Source organism: Hippoglossus hippoglossus, chromosome 16 (genome assembly GCF_009819705.1).
Source record: "Hippoglossus hippoglossus isolate fHipHip1 chromosome 16, fHipHip1.pri, whole genome shotgun sequence".
In the NCBI taxonomy this organism is placed as follows: domain Eukaryota; kingdom Metazoa; phylum Chordata; class Actinopteri; order Pleuronectiformes; family Pleuronectidae; genus Hippoglossus; species Hippoglossus hippoglossus.
This window is the reverse complement of record NC_047166.1, coordinates 24,531,244-24,547,543: the sequence shown is the minus strand read 5'-3', so window position 1 is coordinate 24,547,543 and position 16,300 is coordinate 24,531,244. Positions and strand designations below refer to the sequence as shown.

The following is a 16,300-nucleotide window of genomic DNA, read 5'->3' as shown; positions in this document are numbered from 1 at the left end:
CTTCATTTCCAACAGTTACATCAGACGAATGTACGGAAGTCCTCCACGAGACCTGCTGCTGCTGTGAAGACATTTCATGAGACAGAGACCATTCCAGATGATGTGAAGGGAGAGATCAGACCCTTACCACTGCAGAGTCTGCAGGATGCTGTCATGGTGGAGTTGCAGCCGTCAGACTCTTCAGATCCGGGGGGTGGAGGAGCTGTGAGCGGAGAGGCAGGGGACGGGACGAGGCAATAGGTAGAGAAGTGAAGAAACAAATATGAACCATTGTCAAATAAAGACTGTTGTTTTTCAAAGTGCAGTTGTCACTTGATCATGAATCAACCCCATGTACTGCATCTTGACCGTGTGGCCTCACCTCTGTGTCAGCAGAGATCATTTATTTTAGATTCCTAACTTCTCCACAGCCACAGAAACACACACACACACACACGCACATTTGTCTCTCTATAGTTGTGAGGACACTCATTGGCCTAATACCTCCCCTAGCTCCTAACCTTAACCATCACATCTAAATGCCTAACCCTAACCCAAACCTAATTCTAAACCTAAAACCAAGTCTTAACAACCTTTTGAATTTGTGAGGACAAGCCAAAATGTCCTCACTACGCGCACACACTAACACACACACACACACACACACACACATATAAATCCTTCCATGAAAACAAATAGTCCCAGGAGCAGGTCTCAGCACTCATCTGTACTCTTCGTTTGCCTCGGGAAGTTGCAAAGGTTAGTGAAAGATATGTTTGTCTTTTTCCACTTCAGTGAAGGGTGAATTCAGCTCAGTGCAATAAGGAATGGATTACCCATTTATTAAAGGGGCTGTGTCACTCCTCATTGAGTTGGACAAATAACAAATTAATTTCTAGCCGCCTAATTTCTCTCTGTTCTCCACTGAATTTCCGATAACGTTGAATCGCAAGCCGTGTGAGCTCCCTCAACTTTTTATCAATTCATTAAAAATGTGCCACTGTGGAGATGCTACAGAGGAAATTCTGCAACTTTCTCTCCAGACGTGTCCTTAGCCACCCTAAACTGTACACAAACAGACCCAGTGAAGTGTTTCACAGAAATGAAGATGTTAAAAACACCAGCAACCAAAGGAAAAGTGTTGGAAAAAGTCAAGTTTTTGCCATTTTAGAATAAGCCAGGAACTTTTTGTCCAGTGCTTCCCAGTATGAAGCAAAGAATAATAGTGCCTTTTTCCCCAGTCAACTGCAGGTCTGTAGGTAGTGGCGTTTTGTAAAGTAGCAGTAGTGTATTGACAGGGCAGTATTGATGTTTCAATTAGAGCAGCGTTACATAGTGCCGCAGCATGGTAACATGGTGCGTCTCCTGCCATCTGCTCTGCCTCCACGTCTGATGAACGAGGCACGTGGGGCTAATCGAGCCGCACATGAGCGATGGGACCACGAGATCTGTCTCACACACACACACACACACACACCCACACACTTATCCTATACGCACGTCCTTATGCAGAAAAATGGGGGGAAGGACGAGGCAGAGCTCCTCAGCCCCGCTGTTCAAACAGCCTTCAGAAAGCTTGTGATTCCTCCCTTTCTCCCTGCACATGTGGCACAGGAGCAGCCAGCAGCTTATTTCTCTTATACAAGGAAACAGGCAAACGCACCAGACGCGAGTTAAAAATCTTCAAAAGCTCATCTGATGGAAAGACAAAAAAGGCAATGGCCTCTGCCAGGTTTTCTCGTGCTGGGACAGTCTGAAATAACAGTGTGCATTATGCCTGGCGTTACTGGCTGCCAAACCACACGAATCAAAGGCCTCATTGTGTGGATTACCTCGTTAATCTGTTGATGCCATTAAGTAGTATTGCAGGTGATAATGTGCCAGTTTTTTTTTTCCCCCTCTCTTCTCTTATTGGGGAGGTGTAGTGTTCGCTTAGTAATCTGCTTTAAACGCTTTCTGGGGAAGGAGACTTTCTGAAACCCAGCCAAGAGAACTCTGCTATCATGGAGAGCTTTCCCTTAATACAGCAGAGGGAACTGACTCACTGATGCAAACAGGGACGAGCGAGGGAGCTACACCCGCCCAACGCCACTTGTTGAAATATATGACTGTATGAATAATGAAAGAGGAAAAGGAAAGCGATATTACTAGAGCAGTCCCACAATGGCATCCATCACAGAAGTGCCTCATCGCTCTTCTTCTTCTTCTTCTTCTTCTGTTTCCTCCTACAACAACTCCACGTTGTGCCTCTAACCAAAGCTGTGCTCTGCGCCTGCCTGAGCTCATACACTTTAGAGGTGAAACCAGAAAGAAAGAGAGGGATAAAGAGACAGAAAGAGAGAAAGACAGAGGGAAAGGGACAGAAAGAGAGGTAATCCTCCCTTTTTTCTGCTCCCCGGGGTGGTCTCTTCATCCAGGGCCTCAAAGAGGGACAGAATACACCTCCCTGCTACAATGGAGGGAACCCACAGGGGCTGTTGCTATCTGTGTGTGTGTGTGTGTGTGTGTGTGTGTGTGTGTGTGTGTGTGTGTGTGTGTGTGTGTGTGTGTGTGTGTGTGTGTGTGTGTGTGTGTGTGTGTGTGTGGGGTGCAGCTTTAAGCAGGCCTTTGAGTGGCCTAATTGCATTGGAATACAGCAGTGTGAGAGAGCTGGCTCAGATCACGGCGGGCTGCTGGAGGGGTTAGCGCCCGCACCTCGACATCCACACTCAGCAAAAGAGCCCCGGCACAATGCACACAATTAATGCTCTCCCTCTCGTTAACTCGCTCCCCACTTTTTGTCCTCCCCTACTTTCCTCTCATTCTCCTCCCTCTTGTCCCATATCTTTCTCTCCCTCCACCCTCCCCTCAGTGTGTCGTCACTCACCCACTGTATACAACCTGTCAGTCTGCCTCTCTTTGATGCACACAACAATTACAGTAAGAATGTGAGGCGTGGGTAGGCTTCCGTTATGTAAGACGGGAAAAACGGGCCTCAGCAAGGACGTTTGATATCTGAGTAACTCATCTGAAATAAATAAAAAACACCAACATGACGTCTTATAGTCTGTGAGCAATGATCTGAGCTCGATGGAAAAGTGTTAAATGTTTTGCCTTTAACTATATAGACTTACAGCAACAGAGCTGACCATTCAAATAAACAGTTTTATATAAATTGAATAACATTGGTCCAGTTTGATTTCCGAGGTCTGAGCCAAACAAGTCAAAGTTGTTGCAGGTGGTTTAGCTGCAGAGCAAAGAGGAAACCGTTTAGTCATGATTGTTCCCTGACGATGAGACTGTAATAAACCAGTAATGCTCCTACAGGGATGTGTGGTGTCTTTATGGTGATAAATACTGAAGTTGTTAAGATCTTATTGTACTAACTTGAGTTTTTATACCTTACAGTAATAGCACGTTATTGAGAAATGAGTCTGACTTATTTTATATATAAATATATATCTCAACATTGTTCAAACTTCTCAAATATAACTATTTGCTAGTTTTTTTCAACTTCTATGATACTAAACTGAACATGTTTGGGCTTTGGACGGTTGCTAAGAAATAACAAGTGATTTAAAGACATCACTTCCAGTTTTAAGAAATAGAAAAGCCCTACTTTGAAGAAAAGAATGTGTCTGATAGATTTCCCTTACGCTGTTAAAATTGCAATTACTTAAATTACTCAGCACAAGATCCTACTTAGCTTGAAAGTCCATTCTGATACATGCTGATTATTCATGTCTCCACATCATAGTTGTGAGTTGTATATTGGACGGTGTTATGCTTCAAAACTGGTTGAGCACGTCTTCAGTAGACCAGTGTGTAAACACCCTGTAGTGTCACACTCTGCACCTGCATGAACCTGCACAGTGACGATCAGACATCCAACTCAAGGAACAATAAACAAATCCTATTTTTGAGTGGAGGGGGACTTTAAATGTTCTACTTTGGGAATTTTTTGGTATTTCTCTATATTACACACTGCCAATTCCCAGTGGTGTTTGTAATGTCCCTGATTATATATACTATATGTATTACTTACTGTATCCTCCCTCACCAGCCGACAGTGGAGAGTTCATTAAATGAGTCACACACACACACACAGACAGATTCCAGTCCCTCTCCTCCTCTGAATCCAACTGTCCTTGTCTTTAAATGGGACTCAGTGGACTGTGTGTGGACCAATCAATGCTTTTTAAAAACATATCATATTTAACCATCCGCTCCTTTGATTTTCTTCATTACACGAGCCGTGTCTTAATAAAATCTAATTATTTCCGCTCGCAGGACGCTTTCTGCTGAGAAATTGGCAGAGGGATGTGAGCTGATGTATGGGGAGACAGTCGCCTAATTAGAGCGTTAGAAATTGAATCTTTACAGCACACGGGTCATATAATTATCCTACTGTTAATTTAACGCTTACATTCTCTGCTGTTCATTTTTATTCCCTTAAATGTAGTTTGGCAGCAGCCCTCAGCGCTCCACGCTGGATTTTTACAGTAGAAGAGGAGGCAGCATGGTCCCTTAATCTGGCCCCTCTGAATGACTGAATAACTGAGGACCCTGCAGTCCAAATAACAAGGCTCGCATCATTTATGCATTGTTAAGCCCTGTAATTGAAACAAGCCATAGTTTGCATATTACACCATTAAAATAATGTGCTTTGCGTTTCTCCCAACACGACTATTTAAGCCTGTGTGGCGATGTGGTAATTCCTTGAATTACAGCCTAATTACCACAATGTTCTTTTGATTTGGCCGATTTCAATGTTATGCCACAATAATGTTCAATATTACCAGGATGAATTACTGAACCGTGTCTGGAAACTTTTCCGCGTATGACTTAAATTCTGGGTTCTGCGTGTGCCACCAGTGCAGCTGGATTCACATCCAAAAAGGATTATTAGCCTATGAAATGAGACCCATTAAAGGCCCAATCAGTAATGCTTAATTGAAGAGCTGGAGTTACACATGGAATATAAGCGTTGTGTGTGATTCTGTAGGCCTGGTTTATATGACTGTTTACTGATATCATTCATGTAAACAGTCCAACACGTTGTTAACTCGCGCTGTTGTTTACTGTTTATCCTCACAACAAAGGACATGTTAATTACAAATCATATGAATATATTATATTGAAAATATTGTTATGTTTGGGGGGTTTCTATGTTTTTCAGACACACAATGTGCCTTTAAAGGATGAATATAACATAACTATGCGTTTGTTTTGCAATTTGATGGCCATTAATTCACAGATAATTACAGTTTAAAGCAGCTTAAATGGGAAATGGTTTGTATTTATATAGTGTTTATGTGGTCTTCATGACCACTCAAAGCACTTTACAGTACAGTTAGCCATTCATACAGTGCATCTATTAGCAGCACCTTTTTTTTTCCTATGAGGGGGAATCGGGGTTCAGCATCTTGCCCGAGGACACTTCGGCATGCAGATGGGGAAGACTGAGATCGAACTGCCGACCTTCTGGTTGGAGGACAACCGCTCTACCCGCCACAGCCGCGTGTGAAATCAAAATCCAACCCAGGTCATATAAAGCAGAGAATAGAGAACATCTTATAATTAGCACTTGTCCTTTGTTACATGCCGCTGTATTGTTCTCACACCTCACATGACGTGTGTCCCTGTGTGAACTTTTTGAATAAATTTACGATGCTAAGAATGATTTGTCTGTCTGCACATTCACTCTCTGGACTTTTCTGTTTTCACTGCACATTTTGAATTATTTTCGTTGGAAATATTTCTTATAAACTGCTTTTTTTATTGACTTTTAATTTTACTCCCAGGTCCAAGTTATTAAAGAAAAATGTTTAATTACAGTTTCAGTCATTTGCATAGTTTGGAAGTTATAAATTGTGGATATTGAAGAACAGTGTGCATTGATTTATTTAATTTGTGGGCAGTGTGTATTACTTTATTTCTGTAGGACTGAATTGTTATAGGCCTTAGACTAAAAGTGCTTTTTAATTACACATATACAGGAGGAATTATTAATACATCTGAACATTCACAATTAAGGGTTTGCTTCAGAAGTGGAAAGTTGGCGTTAGAAGTTTTGTTTGTAATTTCTTTTTTTCACACAGTTTGCTTTATCTCACTGGAGTGTGAGGAGCAGCTTTGAGGACAGACATAATCTCTCTCATCTTTTTCACTTGCTCGGGCCCTTTCTCCCTCTCAGGGCCCTGTGCTCTTTACTCCTCCCTCCTTTATCCCAGCGAAGGCTTTGTCCCTACACCAGAGAGCCTTTCTCTCTAAATAGAGGCCTTTAGATAGTCCAGGGACGGGGTGTGGGGGTTGGAGGGGGGCGAGGGGCAGCGACGCAACCGCCGTTGTTTCATTTACCTCTCCCTATGGCAACCAGCAGTGGTCGGCCAGGAATGTCCCCTCTCTGGACAAAGTCCTGGTCCCCGAAGCTGACACCGAGGGGGACGACAGCTGGGATGGGATGGAAAGCTGCCCTCCTTACCCCTGGACCAGAGGCCTGAGTCTAGACTTAATCCTCCTCTACACTTGTGTCTCTCCTCACTTTAAGGGAATGATGAGTGGCCAAAGAGGTTTTTCACACACTATTAACTCTAAAATAGTTTGTATATACGACCAGAAAAATCATTTCTGAATCTCTTGGTGTTAAAAAGAATCCTGGAAGGATCCCAGTGCTGCTGCACCACGCTCTGCTGGTCCCACATAGAACCTATTCAGTGCTGTAAACAACCATTTAGAGCACACACATCTACATTTACCAAAGGAACATTGCAGGGACAAAGGCGCAAAAAAATTACTTTTTTAAAATATACATCTTTTAAGTCAGTCATGATACAAAATCTCAGCCCCAATCCGGGCACCTTCTTTCTTTCTATGTGTAACCTCTCTTACTGAGATGGAGCTTGTAAAATTGACTTTACAGCCTATTTGGACACAAAACTTTATTTGATTATTTCATGGGATGTTTAAAGTTTTTAATTCAAGACATATGAAACTTCACTGTGGGGGGAAATATACAAGTCTACACTTTTATTTGTATTTGAGAAAGTGCAGCCAATTAACCAATTAATTATTTAAAAAAATGCAAACACACTAAAAAGAAAATAACAGACTGATGTTAGCACTCAGTGTAAGTGTCACCTTTTCAAATGACAAATGGCTCCATTTGAACAAACAATAAATCTTAAAACCTGCATCTTCTGAATGCAGATCAGGTGCAGTCAGGAGCAGGCTGCATGTCAACAAATGAGGTCCATGTACTGCTCAGTCGCAATTTAATCCAATTTATTGCTGTTTAATCGTCAGGACCTTTTATATTAAATAAAATTATTTGATTTAATCGTGTCTTCTTTCATCTTTTTACATGGTTTTATTCCTCTTACACTGTACTTTAGGGTTTACATCCAGAAAATCATTTTGAAGTTTAGGCTGTAATACAGTGTGTTTTTTATTTGCTGTTTTAAAACCAGTTTGAATAAATTGTATATATTATTATTACTATATAATATTATATTAAAATTATAATTATTTTGTCTCACACGTACATAACTGGCAAAAATGTCCAAATTTAAATCTGAACTTTAATAAGAGTAATGTAGCAGTAATGGTTGATTGATTCTCCTTAAGAATCGGGTTACATCAATAATTTAATTCACACACATTTACACACACACACATTACACTGCACAAAATAATACAATTGTATTAATTAATAAGCACACACCTAATAACGTCTCAGCAGAACTCGTGAAAACACTCATCTGTACTTTTCTGTCCAGCAGCTCCAGTTTGCAGCCTGACCTGTTGTATTCTGCAGATAAACATGAACATGCTCTGAAATCCAGCTTCCTTTGTCGCAAAAGTGGACGCTGTCTGATCACATCAGGATGTTGCACACACGTTTCCAGCATTTTATGGCATAAACGTGCGCGTAATCACAGCCAACTCTTAAAAACAAAAAGTAGCCCAATGATTAGACATACACATCAGAGGAAACCCTGCTCTCCACGACCTAGCTTGCACCCACAGCCAGAGTCTTGATACAACATGGTTATCAAAGTAAATCAACTGTATCTTACAGTTGCACTGCTCATCCCGGTGCTCCGTCTCCCCACGCTGCACTCCGGCTCTCCGCATCCACGGGAGCCTCAGCTCGCACCTCTCCGACAAAGAGAGTAGTGTTTGCGGAGACTTCCCCGCAGCCAATCGCCGTACCGTTGCCCCTGGTAACCACGTCCATCATCTTTGCCCGTCCAATGAGTGGCAGGGGCGGGGCGGAGTCCAGGTGCGCCTCGGCGTACACTTGGCAGAGCGCCTGGGAGCCGCCTGTGGGCAGGAGAGGATCTGTCAAATGCGAGGTTCCTATAATAAGAGCGACCAGTCCGGCTCCGAAAGTCATGGCGACCGCAGCGTCTAACCACTACAACATACTCACCTCCAGCGCATCCATCGTGCACTCGGAGCCTGGCAGCATGCAGCAAGCCACGGCGTACCGGGACGCACAGAGCCTGTTGCAGGGCGACTACCCGCTCCAGAGCAACAGCCACACGCTCAGCCACGCACACCAGTGGATCACGGCGCTGTCCCACGGAGAGGGAGCCCCGTGGTCCTCCAGCCCGCTCGGCGCGGAGCAGGACATCAAACCCACGGTGCAGGGCGCCCGGGACGAGATGCACAACTCCAGCAGCAACCTGCAGCACCAGTCGCGGCCGCCCCACCTGGTGCACCAGACGCACGGGAACCACCACGACAGCCGGGCGTGGAGAACCACCACCGCGGCGCACATACCGAGCATGGCGACGACGAACGGCCAAAGCCTTATTTACTCCCAGCCGGGCTTCAGCGTGAACGGGCTGATCCCGAGCAGCGGGCAGGGGATGCACCACCACAACCTAAGAGACAGTCATGACGACCACCACAGCCCGCACCTCAGCGACCACGGCCACCCGCCGTCCCAGCATCAGCACCAGCACCAGCCGGGGAGCCACCACGACCACTCGGACGAGGATACGCCGACCTCGGACGACCTGGAGCAGTTCGCCAAACAGTTCAAACAGCGGAGGATCAAGCTGGGCTTCACGCAGGCGGACGTGGGACTCGCCCTGGGGACCCTGTACGGAAATGTGTTTTCCCAAACCACCATATGCAGGTTTGAGGCCCTGCAGCTCAGCTTCAAAAACATGTGCAAGCTGAAGCCTCTGTTGAACAAGTGGCTGGAGGAGGCGGACTCCACCTCGGGCAGCCCGACCAGCCTGGACAAAATCGCTGCGCAGGGCAGGAAAAGGAAAAAACGGACTTCAATCGAGGTAAGCGTAAAGGGAGCGTTGGAGAGCCATTTTTTGAAGAGCCCTAAACCAGCAGCGTCGGAAATAATCGGCCTGGCGGACAGTCTGCACCTGGAGAAAGAGGTGGTGAGGGTTTGGTTTTGTAACAGGAGACAGAAGGAGAAACGCATGACTCCTCCCGGAGGAGCTCTGCCAGGGAGCGAGGATGTGTACGGGGACACGCCGCCGCACCACGGGGTCCAGACCCCGGTCCAATGAACTCAGCCGGACCGCTCCTCCAGGACTTGTTTATCCTTTTTATTTATCCCCGAGGGTATATATAAATCACTGGACTATGAAGCGATATAGTGGTGTTTTATGTATGATAGATTGCAGTGAGTACTCACACAATATCTGCAGTGAATCTGTGAGACACGGCGAGTGAGTGAGGGGAGGACAGGACATTTGTTTTCCTCTCCCAGAGCTAAAGGAACATAAGCCTGTGTTGTGTTCTCCGAGGATACATGGCCAGCACTGTGACTCCAGTCGACGCAGTTTCGAGGTGTAGCCCCCATTGTGTTATTGAAATCATACTTGACGAAAACAAAAGTAGAGGGAGGGGAAGGATGGCATACGTGTTTTTTAGACGACAGGCATAGCTCAGCGGTTTCCATTTGCCACTTTTTTTTAATTTTTTTAATCCAATTCAACATTTATTTTGTCCTGTGCGTAAAAGGGAGAGCAGAGGCGTTTTAGTTTTGTAGCTCTACACTGTGCGTCCAGCAGTGGATGGATAGATGGGTGGGTGGGTGTCGCAGTGGGGGTCAAAGGAGCTGCGTTAATGGAGTAAACTGGGGGCCAGTGGAGGCTGCGGCCCCAGTCCAGTGGAGTCCAGCTGAGGGTGAGCATCGGCCGAGTCCCATCTGTCAGCCAGGCAGCACAGAGCCGCTCTGCGCTGCGGGAAGAACTCTGCTGGAAGCTGCAGGCCATTCAGCTCTTATTTATTCTGAGAGGATGTGGTCATGGACATTATTATTATTATTATTATTATTATTATTATTATTATTATTATTATTATTATTATTATTATTAAGTTCACTGGCTGACCTCTCCAGTGGCCTGCAGTGCAGTCGGACCCTGACCAAGTATTACCGTGATATTCCATGATATTCTTCACAAAACCAGCGTTAAATAATATAAATAATATTAAATTCCCTCTGAGAGTTTCCCAGCTCAGGCTCCGTGGCGATTGATTTGATTATCTGGCACTTTTCCCACAACAGGATGGGCTATAGATATTAGCCTATAGATATATCTATAGAGATATATGTCAGCAACTCTCACAGAAATTTTGGATCCACTTTTGTAAATATTGTATAACTTTGAAAAGTCATGGCTTCATCCCTTTTTTGTTTCTTTCTTCACTGGGGCACTTTTTTGGATCGATGTTTTCAAAAACAAGCGGGCTGAGTTTTCAAAAATCCAGTTCTCATTCATAGCCTACCTACTGCCTTGTACTTGTGTGCTATTTAACGTTTTTATTTTTTATTTTGTTGCCGAGGTTATGCTCGTTTGCGGTTTTATAATTTTCTGTTTTAATTTGACTCTGAAGACGTGTTTTAAAAAAACATCTCACGTGGAATCAGTTTAATTTTGATCAATTGTCCGATGAGTTCTTTTTTTTTTTTTGTGAAACTACATTAGATTGTGTTTCCAATCAAATTACTGTCTGAATTCAGATTTAACATTACTGTCAAACCATAAATGAATCAGGACAAAAACAGCGAGATCGCCACCATGATTAGTGGGTTTGAAAAAGAAAGTAAATAATAATGATACATTTCTCAAATTTAAATTTCAAATCACACTTGGTGACATTCCAAAAATTGCAGCATATGATCAAAATTATTATTATTATTATTATTGTTATTATTATTATTATTATTAGTAGTATTACTATTATTATTATTATTATTATTTGTTCGTGAGCTTGTTGCCATGCGTTTCATTTCAGCCATTTTGTTTATCTTCGTGCTTTATTCTGGGGGAAATTGTTCGGAGAACTTTTATTTTGTTTTTTAATGAGATTGTAATTTATTCTACGGTGGGTTTTTATATAAGTGACACAAAGAGCAAGATATATATGAAATGACAGCGAAGAGGCTTTTGTTTTGAAGGGAAGGAGGGATACTTTGTTTTTTATTTTGTTTTATTTGACTTTAGTTTTTCCAGCGGCATTGCCACAGCCTGGACCGGTACAGTTAAATGTACATATACATATTTTCTCCGCACAGCATATTGTTATTTTTGTATTATTTTATCTTATCTTGTCTTATCCTTTTTTTTTCAAACACAGATATCCAGGGATGTGTTTTTCCTCTCTCATGTGGGAACAGAATTTCTCTTCTTGTTTTGTTTTTTCATGCCATTGAGATGTTTTCCTCGGTAGCTTTAATGAATCGATCCAAGTTTAAATTCACGTTGTGGGACGTAGACCTGACCTGTAGCAATCCGACGCCGTTTTCTTCTGGTTTTGGTTGAATCGCCTGCTGTTAAACCTTTATTTTATTTTGTATGTTTTGATGGGGGTCGGGGTGGGGGGGGGCTCTGTGGGCTCTGTCATATTCGCTGGATGAACTTGGGGTGAAGCAGAGGAGACAAATGCCTGTAGGTGTTTCATCACTTGACACATGAACAACGGACTTGCACATTTTTAAATAATGGGGTTGATATTAAACAGCTTTTTTCCAACGTCAAGGCTAAATGTATTTTTTTACCCAAACCTGAAAGATGATGATGATGATGATGATGATGATGATGATGATGATGATGCAGTGAGTTCACTGTCTGCTCTGCAGCTGGTGGTGTTAAAAAAAAGAAAAAAAGAAAAAGAAAAAAAATCTGGTCTCTTGCTTTGAGCCCATTGGTCTGGGCGGAATTAATGGTGGGGAGAAATCAGGGTTGATGAATGGAAGATTATGAGCCGATGATGTGTTGTTTCTGCCCCGGGCTGATTTTAAAATCGACTGGCTCTGGCTGAGAAAACCTCCGCTTCAATGTAAGGTTAAATTAGGGGTTCCCAAAGTAAGGTGCGCGGACCCACAGTGGTCCAAGGGTGGGCTGAACGTGGCCCAGCAGATTTGGGTTTCACTGCCATTTCACTGAGACTTAAAGGTACTGTGTTGTATGCTCACAGTATTGGGAACTAAAAAGCCACAAGCATAGAAATCATTTAAAAAAAAAACCAACAACTATTAAAACTATAAAGTTGAGGTTTTGTTTTGTTTTTTTAAGCCGCAAAAAACAAACAAAACTTTTTTATATTTATTCCACGTAATAAAACAAGTTGTGATCATACCTTATTCATTTGATAGTTCATTCATATCAGTCTCAATCCAAAAATATAAGCTCTCCATCACATCAATAGCAAAACTTGAATGAGCAAGCCTCTTGACTTATCTGTGAGTCTACTAAACCAAACATGTGTACTCCCAATTCTGATACAGATAATGATAAATAAAAAGAAATAAAACAAAGGTTTTATTTCTTAAATAATATTAATCAATTTCAGAAGATAAAAACTTGCTTCATTTGGGACTTTTTGGGCTGTAAGTCTGGAGAGATTTACAGCCCAAAAAGTCCCAAACAAAGCAAGTTTTAATCTTCTGAAGTAAATTCAAAAACCCAGACTTTGTGGGACGTATCATGGATCATTAGATTTAAATAACTGCCTCCTGCTATTCAACAAAACCTATTGTATTCAATTTACTCCATAATATTCCCTCATCACCACAGAAATGATCTGGATCAATAGATAAAGAAATACCCCTAAGAGGAAAAAGAAATCCACTATAATATTTCTATAGGGACTTATAGTGACAGTGATATTGACAGTGGTGACCGTGGTGGCATTTCCCCATTCTCACAGTGTGTCATTTCTCCATAATACTCCCAGAGGAATGTATGGTGTGATCGGGGTTCTAGTTGATTTTATTTGAAGCTAATGGCCATAATGCACAGTCACTATTTCCTTTACACCATCCTCTTTTGACTAAAAGATATATATAAAAAAATAATGTTTTGCCCTCTGTGGCTCTTATAATAATATTAATTCATATTCATTTCACCTCCGTTTCACTCCACAAACGGCCGGCCTCTGTCCTGATGTTTGCAGCAGTAGTGAGGAAGAAGAGTAGAAACTGAGATTTACAGTGCACACCTCAGCATCATTATTGATACATGAGAAGGATCACTGGGGTAATTGATAGCTGATTTCCCAATAATCATTAACCAAAACAAAAAGTAGGGGTGCTCTCTTGGATCTAAATCCATTGAACTGAGAGAATAAACAGAACAGACTATTTTTACTGGCTGTTGCGATGAATGATTTCCTGTGGGGACTTCATGTGTGACTATGTAAACATGTTTGTACTTGCAGAAGCTATTGACACTTTCTTTCTACTGTGGACAAAACCATGACATAAAAAGTTACAATTTTCTCAAGTGAAAAATGTGTAGGCTGGGCATAACATTCCAATAATACACAGGATTAAAGCAGCCTATGTGGCTTCTTATTCAGAATGTGTAGTCAGTAACATGCATTTTTCTCAGCCGACATTTTGACTTGAGGCCCAGATGTTCGTGAAAACATTAACAATAACTCTGTTGTTAATGTTCATTTCATTATTTAAACCCATGCTTTATTGTTTCATGTCAAAATGTCCCTATATGTTTAATTTGCCTCCATGTAGGCTGATAAGCACAGCTGATGTTATCTCTCTTTAATGCACTACAGTGGCTCCAGATTACAGCACAATACCACGCGATCCTTTCCACATGCTGTTATGTTGCTGATGCAGGGGAAATGAGACGCTGACCCTCTGTGCATCATCGTGACCGTTTGACCTGCCATTTGGACGCCTGGCATGAAATGACACCCTGACATAAAGGCCTCTCTCTGATCTGTGAAGTGGACCTTTGTGGAGCCCAGTAATCAAAAATAAAAAGTGTGCCCTCCTGCCCTTCACCCACTCTCTGGCAGATGCAATTAATAGTGCGTCGCGTTAATTACACCTTCCTTTTTATTTAGGTGACTTGAAATTTCCCATTAGGCTTCCAGGGAAGAAAAAAAAAAAAAACTCCACTGTTGTGGTGCTGAGGAGAAACAACAGAGAGGGGGGATAGTTGGTGCTCTAGCGCCATCTAGTGACACCATCACAACCCAAGAGTGAGTCCGAGCTGTCATGTTATAACACTGTGAGGACTGATTCAAACTTCAAATCTATAAAATCATTAAATGAGGACAGAATCATGTTTGTAAGAGTAGAGTTTGTGGTCTAATATTTTACTTTGGGGAAGTTTGCAGAATCAAATTTTATTTAGTATTTGATCAAAGGCAGTAGAAGCCTTCACAACAAGGTTAGCTGGTATTAAATGAATACAATAAGATGATGATTAAAAGACCAACACTATATACAGTCAATAGAGATCAAAGATCTTTGTAGCACTAAATCACACTTTCTCAAACTGCGTTCGATGACACAGTCCACTGTCAGTCCCTGTAGGACATATGGACATTTTGTGGAGCTGTTTTATAAGAAAAAAAGTGTCATATTTTTACATTGATTTCTCTGTTGCTATTAATCTCCCTGACACAAATAGATCAGACATCATCACATGATTATCATATAATTCTGAAGTAAAAATTACACTTTCAACATTAGTTTTCTCTTTTCAAATAAATTAACATAAAGATATCTTATCAAGTGTTTGCTTTTATGGACAAGAGCAAAACGTGAAACTTGAGAAATTCAACTCAACATGACCATGTTATGATTACATTTAACATAGTTATGAAATATTTTAAAAGATGAATAAATACAATGGATATAACTATAGGTTATATAAACATTAGAGAAAATATCACAGTCTCACAATATCCACTTAATCATTCATCAGTGTTTTTTGTTTGTCTGTCTGTTAGCAGCATTACACAAACACCACTAAACAGATTACCATGAAACTTGGTCAAAGGATGTGTGGATCTGGATCTGGGGACGAATCCAGGAATATTGGGGTTAGGGTATATTTTTATTTTATTTGACAATGAATTTTTGCAAATTTCTAAATAAATAATATAAAGATCTCGATGCAAAAATCAGGCATATTTAGAGAGGTGTGTATAATTAGCAGTGGGCTTGACTGGATATAAGGGGCCTTGGTGGAGGTATGCACTCTACTGTGTGCCATTCTAGTTCCTCTAAGTGATAGAGATGCGCAATACATTTTTGATTTTATTAACCAACTCAAAATGTTTAATCGTTGGGAAGATTATAAATTAAAAAATTCTAACTTCTGGTTTCGGATTCTCAAACCTGAGAATTTGCTGCTTTTTTAATCATTGTGTGAATGTGAATTAATGGGTAAACAAGCAGTGAGCCTCGTTGTCAAACCACATTCAGACGGGTCACAAAAGTAAATAATGTAATAAATGATGCCTGAGTTCCATTGAGCTGCTTCAGTTTCTGGGCTATAGCTCACTGAGACACTCAAGACCAGAGTGAATGTAATAAATGACACCTATGCTTTTCCTACTGTGACAAGTAAAACGTTCTGCAGTAAAAAAAAGAGCAGTGGAAGACCTCACCTCAGGCTCTGAAGACTCGCAATGGCCATTTTAAACTGGGTTGTCACATTAGTAGACTAAACAATGAATCGTAAAATGATACGACAATCAATAATGACAATTATCATACAAGCAGCCCCAGATCAATAATAGGAGTACGATAATCGTGCCAACCCATCACTGGTTGCAGAGAGCTTCTTACCAAACTTCACATCTCAGCCTCACAGTTTTGTGCCTGTTGTTACAAGGTGGCCAGATGAAAAGCAACTAAATGTGAAAGGACATCTCAGCCTGTCGAGCCTGTTCAGACGAGCCGGAAACCACATCGTGCTGAGTGTCAGCTCCAACTGTCTGAAGAGTCTTTGACACACGTTGTGATCAGGTTATCACGAGGAGACCTGCACATCATCTCTCCCTCTCCTCCCTGGCTTCTCATCGGTTTGTCCCGCAGCTG

General features: G+C 41.9%; 2 protein-coding genes across 5 annotated transcripts in view; both read left to right on the top strand.

Annotated features, from left to right (window-relative positions):
• LOC117777394 (furin-like protease kpc-1) overlaps window positions 1-468 on the top strand; it is a 171,003-nt gene extending 170,535 nt beyond the window's left edge. For all 4 annotated transcript variants that reach the window (XM_034612152.1, XM_034612151.1, XM_034612154.1 and 1 more), the window contains exon 19: window positions 16-468. In XM_034612152.1, the coding sequence (XP_034468043.1) occupies window positions 16-240 (225 nt within the window). In that variant the 3' untranslated portion in view covers window positions 241-468. The remainder of the gene's footprint in view (window positions 1-15) is intronic.
• A 7,745-nt stretch (window positions 469-8,213) lies between these two features.
• On the top strand, window positions 8,214-11,972 carry pou3f2b (POU class 3 homeobox 2b). The gene has a single exon (XM_034612161.1). It carries the CDS (start codon window positions 8,214-8,216, stop codon window positions 9,498-9,500), a length of 1,287 nt encoding a protein of 428 aa, XP_034468052.1. The 3' UTR covers window positions 9,501-11,972.
• Window positions 11,973-16,300: the final 4,328 nt, after the last annotated feature.